We start from the raw sequence: 18,874 nt of genomic DNA on the forward strand, positions 1-18,874 counted from the left end.
TAGATATCCAACTCCTACATTTATGGCTCCGTATTGTGCCTCTAATGTCTTTCACTTGGATACGAAAGGATGCTAGCCATTTCTACTAGTAAACGGGTCGCATAAAAACACTGGTAAAAATTAAACAATTGGGATATATATTAAACAAGTACTAGAAATTTAAAAGGAAACTAGATTTTTTTCAAGTCGCCACTGTCTGATGCATGACATTTGCCCGGTAGCTGTCGGACCGCTCGAGCAATTCGTCATGAGATCCAGAATCAGTGCATACACCACCATCAATCAAGAATATGACATCGGCCTTCCGGATAGTGTGAAGACGGTGAGCAATAGCAATGACAGTGATTCCCCGTGCGGCCTTCTCCAGACCATCCTGCAAGAGCTTCTCGGATTCAGCGTCCAAGGCACTAGTCGATTCATCAAGAATGAGAAGCTTAGGTTTGCGAACGAGAGCACGAGCAATGGACAATCTTTGCTTCTGGCCTCCAGAGAACTGGTTACCACTGGGTCCACAGAGGGTCTGGTAACCATCCGGCAATGAAGTGATAACATCGTGGATGTTTGCGAGCTTGCAAGCCTCTTGGATTTCTTCAAGAGTCACATTGTGGCCGGGCCGGGCACCAAGACCAACATTAAACTCGATGCTTCCCTCAAACAGAACGCTGTCTTGGGGTACCAAGGAAATCCAGTCACGGAAGGAGACGTCTGAGGTCTTAGTCATGTCGACGCCGTCGATGATGATGGAGCCAGATTCAGGTGTGTACAGGCGTTCGACCAGGGAGATGATGGTCGATTTACCGGCACCACTGGGTCCAACTAGGGCACAGAACTTGCCGGGGCGAATATCAACGTTCAAGCCCTTTAGCACCTTCATGTCTGGCCGGGCAGGGTAACAGAAGTGGACATCGCGGAGCTGCACGCTGGAAGCCGAGCTACCAGAGTTGTAGGTGGGCTTTTCTTCAATTGCCTCGACATCCTTGTTGGATGGTGTGAGCTGGGAGTTCATCTTGTCCTTGCCGATCTCGATCAGGCCAAGGATTCTGGACATTGCCGATCGCGCGGCAGAAAGCTCGGGCGCGAGAGCGAACATCTGACTCCAAAGCAGGGCACTGACCAAGAGAGAGAAGACAACAATGAGGAACTCGGTCTGAGTATAGTTGCCGTTGATGATCTGCTTGGAACCCCACCAGTATGCCAGTGCATTCACCATGTTACCCAAGAAGTAGGTCATGGCTTGCCACAAACTTGCCTGCACGGTAACCATGAATGTCTCCCTGCGGGGCCCCTTCAGGGATCGTCGGTAGGTCTTCAGAGTGTTTTCTTCAAGAGAAAGAGAAGCGACTGTCTTGATAGAGGTAACTGCTTCCACGCCAATGTCGACAGACTTGGTGTAGGCGTTTTCATGACGCTCCTCGAATTTGCCGAGGACCATCAGCTCCATTAGACCAGCTCCGAGTAGGAGAGGGACAAGGGCGAGGCAGACCAGTGCAATTCTCCAGGCAATAATGTGGGTCAAAATAATGGCGGCGATGAGGTTAACGGTGATAGAGAACAGGGTGCCAATGACAGATCCGCTCATACCAGCAAGGGCGTTACCATCTCTGGTGATATAAGACAGAAGCAAGGCAGGCGAACGACCGTTGGACTGATGCCACTGGAGATCTTGTTCAAACAGTGACCGGAATGACAAGACTCGTACTTTGTAGACTATTTTCTCAGAAACGAGTCCGAATCCCCCCAGCTGACGATGTTTGCAAAGAACTCGATGATGGCAAGGACGAAGAACATCAGACCGTAGAAGTTACCCCGTTCGCTGATACTGGCTGCACTGAAGCAAGGGTTTAAACTTCCGACTGTGTTTCCGAAAATGACGGCTTCACCAGAGAAGGCTCCGCCAACCATGCTGGAACCGAAAAGAGCAGCGAAGATGACGAGCAAATGGGGCTTGAGAGCTGGTGCATAGCCCTTGCAAAGATCCCACACTGATTTGACCGGGGTCTCAGGCTCTTCCTCTTCTTCCTCTGCAGAGTTACCGGCTGGTGCTTCCGTGGTCAAGACACGGGTTTCTTTTGTGGGTTCTAGTTCATTTGAAACACTGCCCTTCTCATTTTCAACGTCGGTAATAGAGGTAGCATCGGACTTGCTGACGCTCTCAATGCTGGTGGTGGTATCAGTCTTGTTGGATGCGGATGCGGCTCCGAGAGTCTGCAATTTGACCAGCTCAGAGTAAGGTCCATTACCAGCCATTAACTCCGAGTGACTTCCCTCCTCCAAGATATCTCCCTTGTGCATACAAACGATCTTATCAGCATTTGTGATTGTTGACAGACGATGAGCGATTGTGATGACAGTTCGACCGGTTGAGATGTTGTTGATAGCCCGCTGGATACGCTGTTCACTGCGTGAATCCAGAGCAGCAGTTGCTTCGTCCAAAATTAGAACCGCGGGATCCTTGACAAGAGCACGGGCAAGAGAGACTCGTTGCTTTTGACCACCACTAATGAGTCGACCACTAGAGCCAACCATCGTGGCGTACCCATACTGCAATGCCTCAATAAAGCCATCCGCATCGGCAAGCGCAGCAGCCTGCCGGGCCAATTGAACAATTTCGACGATTTCTGGGCCCCGTCTCTCTGCTGCGGTCATAAGATCCTGACCATCTCTGACTTCAGTGGCTAGATCAGAGAGGTCAGTTCCGAGGAGTGCCGTCTTCAGGTGTGCATGGGCCGGTTTGCTTGAGTTCACCAAGCCGTGTGCGATGTTCTCCAAAAGGGATCGGTCGAGAAGGGAGGGCTCCTGCTGCACAAGACTGAGAAATCCTCTCAGGTCACGGGTGTTGACGTCGCGGATATTCTGGCCATCGAAAGTGATCTCACCTTCAGTGGCATCATACAAGCGGATAACCAAGCCTGCGATGGTGGACTTTCCACTTCCAGAAAGACCAACAATGGCTGTGTGCTTCTTGGGAGCAATAGAGAGATTGATCTTGTTAAGAACGGTGATCTCCGGCCTGGAGGGGTAAATGAAGGAGACGTCCTTGAACTCAAATCCACCCTCCGCCTGGGTGAGGCGAATTCCCGCATCGGAGTATCCATCAATCAAGGTTTTACGCTCGATATCGTCACGCAGCTTGTGGTAACAAGCAACAGCCTGTGTAAACAAGTGGATGAAAGGTGCAACTTGACTCAGAAGCAGGGTAGCTGTCGTTAATGTTAGTAAAATATTCCATAGTAAGATATTAATCAAACTGACCTTCAACCAAGACGAAGATAACAGTGAAAACAGATCCAACAGTCGCACCCGCCGACCCCGCACGCACTGCCGCGGCGATCTGCTTACTTCCTTGCCAGAATGCAAGACCGTTCGCACCATATGCTACGAAATACAAGACACCAGCTTGAATACCAGTGGCGCTGGCCTTTTTCAATCCTTCGGTTTCCGAGTCCTTCAGTGCCTTGGAGAACTTCTCCTCCAGACGACCGTTCGCACCAAAGGCGTGCACCACAACAATGTTGTTAAGCGCCTCGGAAGCAATCGACGCAGCGGAAGCAGCATAATCCGACATGCGCCCGGTGTATTTCTCGATATAGTAACTTCCAACAAATGACATGATGAAGTATGCAGGGATCAAGGAAAGCAGCATCGCGGCAAGAATAGAGTCTTTGATAAATGCAACAACATATGCGGTGACGAAAAAAGAGAAACTCGAGATACAGATTCCGACCTTCTCAGCTGTACCGGAGCGAATTGTTTGGATATCGGTGTTGAGTCGAGAAGCAACTTCTCCAGCGGGCAGGTTATCAAAGAAAGAGGGTTCTTGTCGGAGTAAGTTCTGGAGGTATCTTTCGCGGAGTCGCTGCGCCAGGCGCGCACCGGTCATAGTCCAGCATAGTAGGTGAAGGTAGATTAAAACGAATTGAGCAATGCCCAGGTACACGATCAGCAGAATTTTGCTATTGATGTCAGATTGATCGCTAGAGTCCCCTGTCGAGGAGCCACCAGTTTCCTTGCATGTCACTGAGTTGAAATCGTCGATCAGTTGGCCGAATATGATACCAATGATGGGAAAGGGGACACCCGATGCAATTGAAGACGCCAGGCCAACAAAGAGGGTTCCCAATTCGAGTCGCGAGGGATTGGCAGCCACAAGCAGCCTGGGGTAGTCTGCAAGGTTCCCGAAACCCATGGTGGCTCGAAAATGGCGTTCAACACTGGGATTGTCGTTTGAGTGTTGAAGAAGCTAAGTTCTCACAAGCGATCAATTTATCGCTTTGCTAGTTTGAAAGTGGCGTCACCATGAAAATTGCACCCACTCCTTAGCGTGAATCCATTCGGTGAAGCGACTTTAACTGGGTTGCGACTAAGACCCAAAGAAAGATGTATGCCAAGTGTGAAGAGGGAAATTTCCAGGGGATTTCCGGATGTTTAACATGCCGGTCTGATTTTTCAATCAGCCGACATCGGTTTTGACAGTTGATCCAAAGATGCAACCCACAAGGGGGGCAGCATGAAGAATTTCAATTATACGGACGGGGGTTATCAGATCAAAATGGAGAATATGTACTGTGGTTCCCCACTACCCGTTCATACGTGTATGCTCGGGTAAATACGGCTGTATTGTCAAAGTTATTTCTAAGGACTGTATTTTACATCTAGAGAAGATACACGTTGTATTCTTCTTTTTTTTAAAAAAAAAGAAATATACGGAAATATTTTGCTCTCCGCTTTTGCTGGCTGTGGTGGATAGATGGGAAATTACGAAAACCTCAATGAATCGTCTCCAAATTCTTTCTCAGCTCTAGCAACACGTATTAATTAATATTTTGTTTTGGTGTTTCATAGTGTTATGCAAATTGGTTGATCTTGCATATTAAATGTGCGAAAATAACATTTTACAAGAATTATTGTTATTGTTCCAAGGTTATTTATTACATACAACACACGAAGCCATGTGGGTCTCGTCACACATGCAATTAAAATAAATAAAAAACCTTCTGAAAGATTATCTGATTGATTGGGGCAAAGCGGAGTAGACAACGCGTTGCTAGGAGGAACTGACCCAAGAAGGAAGCTCAATTGTGGACCGACACGAGTTAACCCCACTTGTCTCGGGATGATGACGGCAAATAAAAAAAGGAATATGTCATGAAATTTTGTACATTGAATATTGTAAGTTTTGTTGATCAGTGATAAGAAATAGTCAAGAAAGCACAAGCAAATTTACAGTTTGGCATTCCACGCGGCGCGATCTGCAGATTCCAAAGGTCGCTCGCGACCATCCCAGAATAAAGGACACAACTGGAACCACTTTTCACGACTGCAAATCGAGTGCACCGATCGCTTGTGTCCGAGATCGACGTACTTGCCAATTGTAAGTCCCTGCGCGTTCTCGTAGGACAAGATGGTCGCGCCGGTGGCCTTGGGCTCGCCGACAGCATTGACGGTCCGGGGATCATCCAAAAAGACATAGTGGATGCAGCTCGAGTACCAGGCATTCACGCGGTGTGCACCTCGGAAGCTGGCATCGCCGACGAGAGAGTGACGGCCGCGATCATAGTCTCCAGCATCGTAGTGGGCGCCGTAATGATCCTCCTGTAGACAAGGTGTTAGCATATATGCAGGCTAAAGCGCGACCGATTGAAGGAATTTACCTTTGACCAGTACAACTCATAGTACGAGAAGCGGGTATCATCGAAGCGTCCGAACAGACACAGCACATGGGGATCAAAGTGCAGCTTACGCAGATACTCGGTGTGCTGTTCAATAGTTCCAGTCTCATTCCAGCCTGCAGCAACACGCGGGTCATTCTGCCACTTGTTAAACAGTTGGACGTGCTCCGCACTTTCCCAGTCAACAACTTCGAGGGAGAAGTGCTCGTTGATCTCTGGGATGTAGCGACTGTAGACAATGGATCCGGGGTGCGGCTTGGGACGGCGAGTCGGGTGGCGGGTATATACAGGCTCCTCGGGGAACTTGTTTGTCATTTGGTAGTTCTCCGGCATGATAGGATACTGAGACAATGGTTCCCGCATGGGGCCGTCTGTACCATCTCCCACCACCCAGATAGGACGAGGGCCAAATGGAGAAGCAGCACCTTGCCAGAAGGCGCTTCGGAGAATCAGCAAATCGTCGAATTGAAGAGCCTTGTTTTCTCTGTCCCGCAGGTTTCTTGGATGCTTGATTGCTAATCCGGTGGTAAGAAGCTCATTGTAGATGACTTCCTGCCCTGTGCCGGACAGAGTCAGTCTAAAGTACTCGATTGTTAGGTGGCCGAGGTAAATAGCGTGGATCACATTCCAAATTTGGCCCAAAGAAGGGGGGCTGTTCCCTGACCACTGGAAGACAGTCTGGGGACTGCGACGTGCGCGACCCCAGGGAGTGTTATCTGAGATAGGTGGCTGCTCGGTCTTGGGAATGAATGTCAAGTCAAGCCATGAAAGCGAGTCTGAGTGTAGTTGTTCAGGCAAAGACCGACCCTTTGCGGGCTGTTCATCAAGTGTCAGGTTGTGCCTAGCCGGTGTCGATCCAGAGACGGTGTTCACACGATATGCGGTCAGATAAGGGTGTGGTAGCTTGACCAAAGGATACTGGTGTGATTTCGAGGCCATTGTCGTAGATTTCTCGATCGTCAATGGATGGTAGGATCAAGAATTGCGAAGGGATTGGAGTTTCGGAGTAAGAAAAAAAAAGAGAGAGCTCCCCGCCTTGCACGATCAGATTATATGTAGGTGAGATCCTAAAAAGGTTAAGGATGATCAAGCAAGGATATAGTAACCGAGGTTGAATCCTTCCTCATCTGTGAGAAGTCCTAGAGCGGAATTTTTGTTTCGGAGATCGCCCTATGGGTCTGTTATTTTCAAATATGGATACAACTTTGTATGTATGATATTGTATGTTTGTATGGGCAACATACATACCGATATCGCCTTGTTATTGTAAGTTCCGAGGTTCCGTGGAAGCTTTCTGCGACCGAGCTTCCCCCTACGAATGATAATACATAATCCGTAGCCTGGCCCAAGAGGAAAATATAAAGTCGAAGACTAAATTTGAATTAGTCACAATACACTGCATATTTTGCTTCACAATTCATCATGTCTTTACGATCAGGACCCTTGAACTATGAGAATTTCTTTATTTCTTTTCCTCATGAGCGGGTTGTCCAGGTCACAATCAATAGACCGAACAAGCTAAATTGCATCGACAAAACTACAAGTCGAGAGATTGCCAAGATCTGGGAGCAGTTTGATGAAGATGAAAGCTTATGGGTCGCCATAATCACCGGTGTCGGCCGAGCCTTCTGTACAGGGGCTGATCTAGGAGGCGGGTTTCTTCTCTTCTGCCACTAAAGATATCAAAGACAAAGACTGACTCTGAAGTGAACAGAATGGAACGCTATGAACAAAGCTGGTGTCGTCAATGACATGTCCGCGCCGGGCCTGGCCGGATTACCTCGCCGGACCGGCAAGAAACCGATCATTGCCGCCGTAAACGGCATTTGCATGGGCGGAGGCTTCGAGATGGTGGCAAATTGCGATCTTATCTTAGCCTCATCCTCAGCCATTTTCTCTCTTCCGGAAGTGAAGCGTGGAATCGTGCCAGTTGCTGGGTGTTTGCCGCGATTGACCCGCACCATTGGGCTGCAACGCACGATGGATCTCGTGCTCACTGGCAGGAGCGTGAGCGCCACCACATTACATGATTGGGGTCTGATCAGTCAAGTTGTGGATTCACCGGCCGATGTTGTCCGAGCAGCAGTCGAAGTTGCCGAGGTCATGTGCAAAAACAGTCCCGATTCCCTTATTGTTGGCCGTCTGGGTGTTCGGATGAGCTGGGAAGCTGGCAGCGTAGAGGATACTGTATCAGATCTGGCGGATCAATGGTATCCTCGGTTGGTTGGGGGCCCTAACTTTGCCGAAGGCATCCAGGCGTTTGTGGAGAAACGGTCACCAAGCTGGAAGAATTCGAAATTGTGAGGAAGAAAAAAAAGTACACTCAACTTACTCTGTAATCAGATTGGTGGCGCAACTAGTTCCACTGTCGGATGGCGGTGCCATGGTTGATGGTGGGACATGTACTTATCTGATTAAATGTAACGCGACGTAATTAATTTATTTTTCTTTGAATCTTGGAAATGTTTGAGTACAAAACAGAATGCACATGGTAAGCACTTTAAACTAGAAGAGGTGTGTATTTACCAAAATATGCAGGGAAATACCTAGGCCTATCTTATACATGGAGAAGTCTGCCACTTATATAGATGTTCTAAACAATCTTAGTAATCTCTTGTTTCGTGGACATCCGTATAATACCACATGCATACTGCTAGTATCTACAGAGTACAATATATCCACTGGCAATTCGTGTGTTGTATATGGTACGATGTACGGAGTACAGCGGGGTGAATCCGCACGGATTTCGCACGTTTAGCAGCTTTAGTGCTGGCCACGACGCCTAGACACATTGATCCAATCTAGCTCATTAATATTTGCGTATTTTTTTTTCCTTCTTATTTCTTTTTCCGGCTCTTGTCGCGGTGGGACAATTCCACGATGGGTGCCAAGCTATGCCAAGCTATGCCAAGCTCGTCTCACGTATTAATTGCCTCAATCGGAGACATTCACGAGCTGCTTTGGAGCTTCAAGCGGTTTTCTATCGCCGGTTAACATTGCCTTCACTGCATCTATCTGGTACAAACCCCATTATTTATGCAATCTGATTAGATTCTATCTTCGGAATGTCCCATTCTGGCCAACGCCCCAGGCGGGCTAACCACACATGGCCTGCCCAAAAAAGCCCTATGGGGGAGAAAAAAATGTCGGTTACTAGATTATTATCCAGCGAATGAACACTAGGACATCGCCAAGACTCTCCTTACTGGTTCATTTTTGACCTCGTGGGGTGCATTAGTCTTCCAAGATTGTACCAATCTGCCGAGTTCGGTATTTTTTATTAAGCGCTGGATCTGGAGCACTGATAACCAGAAATTATATTTACTATAAGGGCAAGGATTTCCCTTGGGCTCTGTGACTTTCTTGAGTTCCACCAGCCTACTTTTTATATTTCCAGATCTCCAGATCATCATGGGTATTTCCATGTTCCGATCTGCCTTCCGGCGGTCATCGACCCAGGAGTCTATTACTCAAGTCGCTGCGCCCAATGATGGCGAAAAAAAGAGCGAAATGCCCACTGAGGCCGGTGTTTTGCCCAACAAGGAAGACCTTGAAGTTCCTACCGAAAATCTACAGCAGGGTGTCAGAAATGTCGAGGCTGTGACTTTGAGCTGGACGAAGACCATGCTGATTGCGGTCTTTGCAAAGTAAGCCCTAGTTTTTTTTTTTACTTCGACGGGGCGATCAACCCGTGCAAACCAGCTTTTTCACTAATACGTATCTTCAATAGCATCTGGTTTTTGTACTTCGTCAATGCGATGCAATCCTCGATCAACTACAGTTTGCTTAGCTATGTCACCAGTGACTTTGAGAGCCACTCCCTACTGAATGTCATCTACATTGTCGCAGATGCCATGACAGCCGCAGTGTACATCCCAACTGCCAAGGTTATGGACGTTTGGGGCCGTGCAGAGGGTTTCCTGGCCATGACCGTGTTTGCTACGCTCGGTCTGGTTCTCATGGCTGTGTGCCATAACCTTCCCACGTTCTGCGCTGCCTACGTCTTTTACAGCATTGGATTTGGAGGTATGACATACTGCGTGGATGTCATCACCGCCGATATTTCCAAGCTCAAGAATCGAGGTTTGGCTTACGCTTTCACCTCCTCGCCATACATCATCACTGCGTTCGCTGGCCCCAAGGCTGCGGAGGGCTTCTACGAAGACATTAGCTGGCGATGGGCTTTTGGCGCATTCTCCATCATCTTCCCCATTGTTGCCTCCCCTCTTTACTTCATTCTGAAGGCCAACTTGAGGAAGGCCGAGCAGAACGGTCTCATTGTCAAGGAGCCTAGCGGCCGGACTTTCCTCCAAAGCATTTGGTACTATATCAAGGAGTTCGATTGTGAGTAGAGAGCTTTCCAAACGTTAGACCTTGCCAAATACTAACTTGCATAGTGCTTGGTGTTTTCGTGTTCTCTATCGGCCTTACAATCTTCCTCCTTCCATTCAGCATTTCTACTTATGCTCCTAACGGCTGGGCATCAGGCTACATCATTGCGATGATCGTGCTCGGATTTGTTATGCTTGGTGTCTTTCTTATTTGGGAGTTCCGCTTTGCTCCCACCCCGATGTTCAACTTCAGTTTGTTGACTGATCGAACTGTTATTGGTGCATGCTTGCTCGACGCGACATACCAGCTCTCTTACTACTGCTGGAACAACTACTATACCTCCTTTTTGCAGGTAGTAAATGACCTCAGCATCTCCGAGGCTGGTTACGTTAGCAACACTTTCGATGTTGTCTCCGGCTTCCTTTTGCTTGGAGTCGGTTTCGTCATTCGCAGGACTGGTCGCTTCAAGTGGACTCTCTACATTGCGGTCCCGCTGTACATCTTTGCCCAGGGGTTGATGATTTACTTCCGCCGTCCCAACCAATCTGTTGGTTATCTCGTTATGTGCCAGATTTTCATCTCTATTGGTGGATCTGTCTTCATCATTGTTGAGCAGCTTGCTATCTTGGCTGCCGCCGACCACCAGCACGTCGCAACTGTCCTTGCTCTGCTGAATGTCGTGGGTACTGTCGGCAATGCTGCCGGTTCTACCATTTGTGCCGCAATCTGGACCAACACATTCTACAAAGCCCTCGAGACGAGGCTTCCCGAGTCTGTAATGGGAGACATCGATTTAATTTATGAAGATCTTGCCCAGCAGATCTCCTACCCCACCGGATCCGCCGCGAGACTGGCTATTCAGGAAGCTTATGCCTATTCTCAGACAAGAATGCTTGCTGTTGGCACCGGTCTCATGGGTCTGTGCATCTTCTGGTCCCTCATGATCCGCGACATCGACCTGAAGAAGGTTGCTCAGGTCAAGGGTACCGTCTTCTGAGATGTTCGCCCTCGCCCTTGGAGATAATTTTCGACAACGACACTGTTGATGACCCCGTTCCTATTATATCCAAAATACGAGTAGCTGCCCCTAGGCAGTTTTCGACCGGCTTTGCTTTTTGTAACTTATTTAATCATATTCACATAATGATCTGAATGCAGAATGTTATGACTATCCGAACGAATGTTTCTATTCTTGTAATCTGTCTTTGCTACGACCTTTCGAGACAATAATAACATCAGCTTTGCAACGCTATACGGTTGGACAGATAACTTGGTAATGATACACGAGGATCGGATGTTTATTCCACTCTCGACATCATACGCCAAGAATCGGAGGAGCCCACGCCGAGTTTTCAGCGACCTGCAGCTCGCTTAGTGTTTGTTTTCGTTTACCGAAAGAACAGCGGTATGGCGTGTAATTATGGTAATGTGGTACTTAAGATAGGTTTCATAAAATATACCGCTAGTAACTATGTAAGTAATCTATGTATGTAAAAGACTGTATCCATTTGCTTTAAATAAATTCTACGGGACTTGACCAATACATACATATCACTATGTTCCGTACCTACCTTAATAGTCTACAAAGTTCGGTGTCATTTGAAGAGATCCATGTATGACTAAAGCCCATCCACTTAAAGGTGGAACCAGGGACCAAAAAGATCTGATAACTTTTTTTTCCAGTTGCGTCTTTACCGTCTTTGCATGGCATCCCAGTAAACCCCCTTTCCTTTCGGCCCAAACCGCCCTGATCACATATACATAGCTGAAGATTCCGATCCACATCGTTCCAATTAGCAGAGCAATAATAGCCTGGCAACTGGGTTCAGAGTGATTGGTCTCCCGGGAACATTTCCCCCTATGGAAAAACAAGCCGAGCTTCTACCACGTTGCTGAGTGGATATGGCCGTGCGCCTCGGCCTAGTCGGATGCTTCTCGGGTTCAATTTTTCTAGAAATGTTCCGAATTGTATCCAATCTGATAATTTGTCTGATGATCTGATTAGATTGACCTACTTGTCTGGGTTTCTCTAGCGTACTGTGGCGCTTTTATCTGATCCGAAGGCCCTTCGGTGGATATTCAGACACATGGCCCGCCAAACGGTAACCCATGGCTCCCTGTGGATGTCCGGATTTTGCCGACTTAATCTAATGGCACCGCCTATACTATATCCATTACGTACTTCAAAGAGTAGCAACCTAGTCGTATGGATTCGACTACCTGGTAGAAAGATAGAGCCTTGTTGGATGCCCTAACGGATGATTCTTGCCCCTGAGCTTGAATTTCATTGAATGCCAGGTAACAGTTGATAGGATTCCTAGTGAATATGTCTTGACAAAAACTTTGGATTCAAACCCGCGTAGTTGGCTTGGAAGGCATCAGGAACAGGTATAGTTCTCTAGCGTTCTACCTCCATAACTCAAGCCATCTTTTGCACGTGTAGTGACCACTTTCTTTCACCTGAAATGTATCTCTGGCGATGCCTCCTCGCAACAACAACAACAACAACATCCGTAATGGGAGGAGGGGAATGAGGACAGTGTATGAGCGATAGAACGGGGCGCTGAGATATCTATTTGTCTCATAGGAGAGAACAAAGAAGAGTCATTGACGATATTTATGCTAGGCATATCCTACTATTGACCAAGTTTTCTCTCTGCCTTTCCTGTAATCAATACTCAATGACCTGATGATGTACCATGCGGTTGTTGCACGTGACCACAAAGCCCTTGGATGCTTGATCTCATTGTTGCGAGGGAAACACAAATGCATATATCCAGCCACCATAGCAGACTATGAGACACCATCCAAGGTTTTTCATGAATGATAACTATGTGTGCAGCACAAATTTCTCTCGTTTTCCCCTATGGTGACTTCTAAATTTGTAGTATTTGATATGCTGCCATGGGACCCGGACGCGAAGCATGAGCGCCATAGCGATATTAGCCAAACAATCGTAAGCTCAATAGCGAGGAAGCATAATCAGTTCTTTTTCCAAAACCAGAGTGCTTCTATTGTTGTCATATCTGACTCCCTCTTCTATCTGTCGCTTCTCCCTTCTCCCTTCTCTTTTCTCTTCTGTCTTTTGTCTCTTTTCTGCTTCACTCTATCCTTACTCAAAGCATTCTACAATTTTGTTACACTACTTGGTCTCGATGAAGATTCTGCACTCATTTCATCAAGTGCGTGTCTCTCTGTGGCTATGCTTCCACTGTGTGCTTTGCCTTCTGTGTGGCTCTTCACGTTCAAGATTCACCAATCCTCCTCTTAACGGGATTCCATTCAAGTCAAATTTTGTCCGATAAAACAACACAACCAGGCGCAGTTTGGTAAAAATTCTCATCAAACCTCCATATCTCTTTCGTCTCTCGTAGTCTCTCGTCGTTTGTCTTCTTGTTCGAGACTAACCAATATGGCCCCTTCACCCTCCCGTATCGCCGCCCAAGAGGGTGACACATGTCGACTCAACAATGATTAAGATGCAGCGGTTGACCCACGTCATGGGCCTTTTCATGACTGAGACAACTATAGAAGAATTCCATGACACCTTGTTCAAGAAGTCCCTGCAGGATATTGCATGGATCCATGCGCAGTTTGATTACCCTAACCCATTCCCTATTTTGTCGGAAGAACCGACTGAAATTCCCATCAATCCATGTGTGGGATATGGAAATTTGATGCACGAGATGCAATTTTGGCAAGGCCAGATGGGTCTACTAAACTCTGTCGTTACTCTGCCTAATCTCCCAGCAACTGAAATCGACAACCTACCTACACTGGCTCAAATCAACTTGTTCCGAGGAGAAGTGGACTTGCCTTTGATCGAAAATATCCTGATGCCCTGCGACTTGCAAGGCCGGCCGAGCTTACCCTAAGGGATGTTACCCCCGTGAGGATTTCGGAGCTCAAGGACGTCATCGGGTGGCATAAAAGGGCCCACTTGTATCTTGAGATCGAAGCAGCCAGATGTAAGGGTATCTTGCTGAATCGGCACCAGGTTCTTCTAGAGAAAGTAGGTATTGATATATGTACTTTTTTGGAAAACTTTCTAACTGACATACTTTTTCACCAGCCCGATCACGGCGTTGTATCACATCCTCCTTCTGGTATCACGGACAGCCAAGTTCATGAAGACGGCTGTGACAGACCGGCTACACAAAGCCTACTCGAGAAAAATGAGACACCACCTAAATCAGTCGCCACTATCAATCAGAGGAAGCGGAAGAACCACAAAAGGAAGAACAAGATAGTTGTAAATGAAACGCTTTTGCAGGACTCTCCTGGCTCAGCTGAAGGTGCTTCAGTCAACGAACCTACCAAGGACCTTATCTCGCTAAACTTATTGCCGTTCCGACCACGTCTGCTGAGTCAGTTGGCTCTTCCCACCCTCTCCCAATTCAAGCTCGGCCTATCAACTCCAGGGAGAGAGATCTTCTCGGCTCTCTGTATGAGATGCTTGTCGAATGTGTAAACCGCACTGATAGCCGGGCCCTTCGAACGGTCAAGTCTAAAGCCCCCACGCTGTGTTCTGACGGCGAGACTATCGTGGGACAAGCAATCGCGCAAAAGCGTAAGAATAGCTGCCACAGTAAGGAGGCCAGAAAGCGACCCCAGGCAATCCAGCGCCGGCGGAAGAGAGAGAGCCGACTATCCATCACAATTCCCTCACTTTCATCTCACAATGTGAGTCCGGAGTTGCTGCTGCCCCGGCCTTCCTTTAAGAGACCAAAGCACAGGATTAAAGAGGGAGAAAGGTCACCATCCGCTCCTCCTGTCCTTCTCCACTCACAGCTCGAAACCTCTACATACTCGGGCTCACCATTCATAAACCCGTGGGACCGACCTGCGTTGGCGCCCGGCAATTTGCTGCACACGCAGATAATCCGGGCTGTATCCTGTATCTTGGTTTACGGATGGGGATCTATGGAGTCTAGCTCGCGGCATGGAGAGGGATACAGCATGTGTGGGCTAAACCCCATATGTCGACCAACCAAGGCAGAATCTACGGAGGTCCTGCTATGTCTCCACTATACAGACTGCTGCCACTACGCGGGATATTTAGGCACCACGGAAAATGCACTGGATGGGCAGTCTCCGCTTCCTGGTGCTGGAAAGCTATTAGTGGTGGTTGTCAAACCCTTGGGTTGGGCCTGTGTGGTGTGACGGATGGGTAGAAGTGCAGTTGGGGTATGGATGGAAATTTACAATCATCTCAATTATTTTTTCGCTTTCTAGTCAGATTCTGGTCAGCTTCTAATCACCTTTGTATGAGTCTTGTTTGTGTTGTGTAAGAATTCCGGCATTGCCTTCAGCTAACCGCTACTTGTCCGTTATTTCGTTCAAGCAGACGACCTAGGAGCTCATCGTGGATGAATTTGGTCATATTAATTCTTCTGTTGTGGCGTGCTATGCCATCACAATGGCAACATTCCCTACTGCTATCCCTGATTTGTGAATGGGGTGACGAGGGGGAAAAAGAGACCGAAAACGAGATTTAGCTTGGTTGAATGTCAAGTTCGAAGGTGAATCAATGGCAAATTAAAAGTAAAATTAAGACCGAAACAGTAAATAATTGGAATCAATCTAAAATACGCAGTAACAGATGGACTTGGGTATAGAGTGGGGTTGAGCAGCTTGAGAGGTAGAAGAATGCTATATCCATGTAATAAGTGATAAGTGACTAAAGCATAGCCGTCATGTAGTTTAAGTATCCAGTGTTATTCATGAAATCATAAATTTTCCCTTTTGGTATCCATATCATTAAACGCAAATGCACCGACCCTCTATACATGTAGCAAGTCTATCTGCCATTATTTCAGGTAAGAAAGCTTACTGCTTATCAGGGAAGCCGAAGTTGACACCGAACGGAGGGTAGACAAAGCGCTGGAGCTTGCCCTCGGCCTGAAGGCCATCGCTGTACTTGCGAAGGGAAGCCAGATCCTCAGCGTCCAAGTGGATCAAATCGGCACGGTTGGCCTCAATGCGGGCAGGGGTGACAGACTTGGCCAGGACTGAAGATCCACGGGCGACTAGGAGGATAATTAGTCAGTACAATTTATCCAGTCTAGGGTGCAGAATCTTGAGAAATACTTACTGTGCCAGCTAAGAAGAACAGTAGCCGGAGTAACTCCGCGCTTCTCGGCAACGGCCACAATGGGCTCAGCAGTGAATAGCGGGCTGCCCGTACTGCCGAGAGGGCTGTAAGCGGTGATGTGGATGCCAGCCTTGTTGCAGAAGTCGACAATCTCCTGCTGGGGGAGCAAGGGGTGGTTCTCGATCTGGTTGGCAGCGGGGACAATGGTGGCCTGGGGCAGAAGTTCCTCGAGGAACTTGACACTGTAGTTGGAAACACCGATGGCCTTGACCTTGCCGGTGCCAACAAGCTTCTCCATGCTCTTCCAAGTAGTGACGTGGGAATGGCTGTGGATAATGTCGCGCGAGCCATCAGCGAGCTTAGGGAAAATGTTGTGGTTTCCTATGGTGGAAGTGGTCAGCGCCTCGAATTTGTACGTTTGGGGAGATTCAACTCACCCTTGTGGTTCATTGCCAAGGGCCAGTGCATCAGGTAGAGGTCGACATAGTCGAGTCCAAGGTCTGTCAGACTCTGCTGGAGGCCCTCCTCAACACGGGCGTGGAAAGAGCACCACAGCTTAGTAGTCACGAAGAGATCCTCGCGCTTGACAATACCGGCGTCAATAGCCTCCTTGATACCCTGACCGACTTCGTTCTCATTGCCGTAGCAAAGAGCAGCATCAATGTGACGGTATCCCACCTTGATGGCGTGGGATACAGCGCGTGCAACCTCGCCAGGCTGGGATTGCCATGTTCCCAGGCCGAGTGCGGGGATCTCCGCACCGGTGTTGAGCTTGAAACGGGTATCATAGGCAGCCATTTTGAATTTATAGGGTATCAAGAGGAAAAGAAGATTATTTACAGTATAGAATAAGGAATATAAACAGATTGAAGTTCAAATATTTAAGAAAAGAAAGGCGTGGGGGGGCCAGTTTACTAAGAGGATAACAACACCCCGCGATTATCGGGGTTATTCCGTGGGCCAAGTCAGGAGAGCCTTTTTTTTCCATCAATCACCTCATCGTCTTCTAAGATGTTCGATATTCTCTGGAATATTTCCTCAAAAGGGCATATTATCTCCATATCCCCATCTAAAAAGGATTTCCATCGATCTCATCGACCTCAAAAAAAGAATAAACATCTCACAATAACCGTCAGATCAAAATCCAGATGATAAACCAGCAGATCAGCGGAAACCGTCTTCCAGTTCGACTAATTTCTCTCCACTTGACATCACAGCCACTCCACATGGTTGGCTTATGGTCGTGGGGTCGCAGTGGCTGCCAATCATCGTCGTCCTTTTGGAGAGCAACCCCGATCTTCATCGACACGGAAGCCAGAATCCGTGATGTTTCATAATTTTTCGTCCCGCATATGTTGTACATCGGTGTCATGGCAAATCAGGCAAATGGATCTGAGGAGAATCCTCGCACAATCGCTGACATCGGAAATCTACACGCGATATGCCCTATAGTAGATTTTCCTAGCCAATCCTATATATACACTCGACGTCCTAGGGTCTATCTCTCTTCAACTCCAGACATTCCGATTTGATAATTGCAATCTCATCTGGCAATATTAAGCCTCGATCTTAAAAATTCAATAAGAATCAAGAGACACTACTTCTCCCACACAGTCAAAATGGCACCAGTCGCCATCTCCCCACAGGCCTCCCCTGTCTTCAAGAAGCGGGATGGCCAGGCTCTCGAAGAGCTCTCCGACGCTATTGACGAGATCAACGTTCTCAAAGACATGAAGAAGCGCGAGACCGAAAAGAAAGAGGCCGAAGAGAAGGGTCTATACGAAGAGTCCGAGTTCGATAAGGAGAAAGACAAGACCAATTTCCGCCAGTACGAAGACGCCAGCGACCGAGTCAAGAACTTCTACCAGGAACAACACACCAAGCAGACCGTTGCATACAACCTGAAGGCCCGCCACGACTTCCACAGCAAGACGCGCGCCGAGATGACCGTCTGGGAAGCCATGGAGAAACTCAACACCCTGATCGACGAGTCCGACCCCGACACAAGCCTTTCCCAGATCGAGCACCTGCTCCAGTCCGCCGAGGCCATTCGCCGCGACGGCAAGCCCCGCTGGATGCAGCTGACCGGTCTCATTCACGATCTGGGCAAGCTCCTCTTTTTCTTCGATGCCGAAGGCCAATGGGACGTTGTTGGCGACACCTTCCCCGTCGGCTGTGGCTTCGACGATAAAATCGTTTACGGCCGTGACTCGTTCCGCGATAACGAGGATTTCGGCCACAAGATTTACGATACTAAGTTTGGTATCTACACGCCCGGCTGTGGTCTCGATAAGGTCATGCTCTCATGGGGTCACGATGAGTACCTTTACCACCTCGCTAAGGAGCAGTCGACTCTTCCCGACGAGGCGCTCGCTATGATCCGCTATCACTCTTTCTACCCTTGGCACAGTGCTGGTGCGTACCACGAGTTGATGAATGACCACGACCGTGATATGCTGCGTGCTGTCAAGGCTTTCAACCCTTATGACTTGTACAGCAAGAGTGATGGAATTCCCAGTGTTGAGGAGTTGAAGGTATGTTTTGCTTCTTCTGATGATTTGTGAATTCGAGACTGACTTGTTTCTTTCTAGCCGTATTACCTAGAGCTCATTGACGAGTACTTCCCCACCAAGGTCCTGAAGTGGTAGATGTCTGCGACTTGCTCTCTATGAATATTCATTTTATACACTTTGTTTTATGATTCCCCCCTTTTTTTTGCTTTTTCCAGTTCCATGGAAATAGCCACGAAATAGCACAATACGTGCCATCACATTCAATT

The 18,874-nt window shown here is 48.0% G+C and overlaps 7 protein-coding genes across 7 annotated transcripts; 4 read left to right on the plus strand and 3 right to left on the minus strand.

Annotated features, from left to right (window-relative positions):
* Positions 1 to 181: 181 nt before the first annotated feature.
* Positions 182 to 4,186, minus strand: N7537_004623 (ABC transporter permease/ATP-binding protein; the record flags this gene model as incomplete). Its single annotated transcript, XM_056895680.1, has 3 exons — positions 182 to 1,654; positions 1,747 to 3,200; positions 3,253 to 4,186. The coding sequence occupies 3 exons, from the start codon at positions 4,184 to 4,186 to the stop codon at positions 182 to 184; spliced, it is 3,861 nt and encodes a 1,286-aa protein (XP_056755428.1).
* A 1,034-nt stretch (positions 4,187 to 5,220) lies between these two features.
* Positions 5,221 to 6,608, minus strand: N7537_004624 (GNAT family N-acetyltransferase; the record flags this gene model as incomplete). The annotated part of the gene is made up of 2 exons (XM_056895681.1): positions 5,221 to 5,592; positions 5,652 to 6,608. 2 exons carry the CDS (start codon positions 6,606 to 6,608, stop codon positions 5,221 to 5,223), a joined length of 1,329 nt encoding a protein of 442 aa, XP_056755429.1.
* Positions 6,609 to 7,091: 483 nt separating this feature from the next.
* Positions 7,092 to 7,973, plus strand: sidH (enoyl-CoA hydratase/isomerase family protein; the record flags this gene model as incomplete). The annotated part of the gene is made up of 2 exons (XM_056895682.1): positions 7,092 to 7,320; positions 7,384 to 7,973. 2 exons carry the CDS (start codon positions 7,092 to 7,094, stop codon positions 7,971 to 7,973), a joined length of 819 nt encoding a protein of 272 aa, XP_056755430.1.
* Positions 7,974 to 9,080: 1,107 nt separating this feature from the next.
* mirD (putative MFS siderophore iron transporter) lies at positions 9,081 to 10,998 on the plus strand (the record flags this gene model as incomplete). Its single annotated transcript, XM_056895683.1, has 3 exons — positions 9,081 to 9,316; positions 9,400 to 10,013; positions 10,067 to 10,998. 3 exons carry the CDS (start codon positions 9,081 to 9,083, stop codon positions 10,996 to 10,998), a joined length of 1,782 nt encoding a protein of 593 aa, XP_056755431.1.
* Positions 10,999 to 13,471: 2,473 nt separating this feature from the next.
* N7537_004627 (uncharacterized protein) lies at positions 13,472 to 13,876 on the plus strand (the record flags this gene model as incomplete). Its single annotated transcript, XM_056895684.1, has 1 exon — positions 13,472 to 13,876. The coding sequence occupies one exon, from the start codon at positions 13,472 to 13,474 to the stop codon at positions 13,874 to 13,876; it is 405 nt and encodes a 134-aa protein (XP_056755432.1).
* Positions 13,877 to 15,830: 1,954 nt separating this feature from the next.
* Positions 15,831 to 16,893, minus strand: N7537_004628 (putative glycerol dehydrogenase; the record flags this gene model as incomplete). The annotated part of the gene is made up of 3 exons (XM_056895685.1): positions 15,831 to 16,030; positions 16,096 to 16,476; positions 16,533 to 16,893. The coding sequence occupies 3 exons, from the start codon at positions 16,891 to 16,893 to the stop codon at positions 15,831 to 15,833; spliced, it is 942 nt and encodes a 313-aa protein (XP_056755433.1).
* An 821-nt stretch (positions 16,894 to 17,714) lies between these two features.
* Positions 17,715 to 18,743, plus strand: N7537_004629 (inositol oxygenase; the record flags this gene model as incomplete). The annotated part of the gene is made up of 2 exons (XM_056895686.1): positions 17,715 to 18,629; positions 18,687 to 18,743. The coding sequence occupies 2 exons, from the start codon at positions 17,715 to 17,717 to the stop codon at positions 18,741 to 18,743; spliced, it is 972 nt and encodes a 323-aa protein (XP_056755434.1).
* Positions 18,744 to 18,874: the final 131 nt, after the last annotated feature.

Source organism: Penicillium hordei, assembly GCF_028827395.1.
Source record: "Penicillium hordei strain IBT 12815 chromosome Unknown utg000002l_segment0_segment0, whole genome shotgun sequence".
NCBI lineage: Eukaryota > Fungi > Ascomycota > Eurotiomycetes > Eurotiales > Aspergillaceae > Penicillium > Penicillium hordei.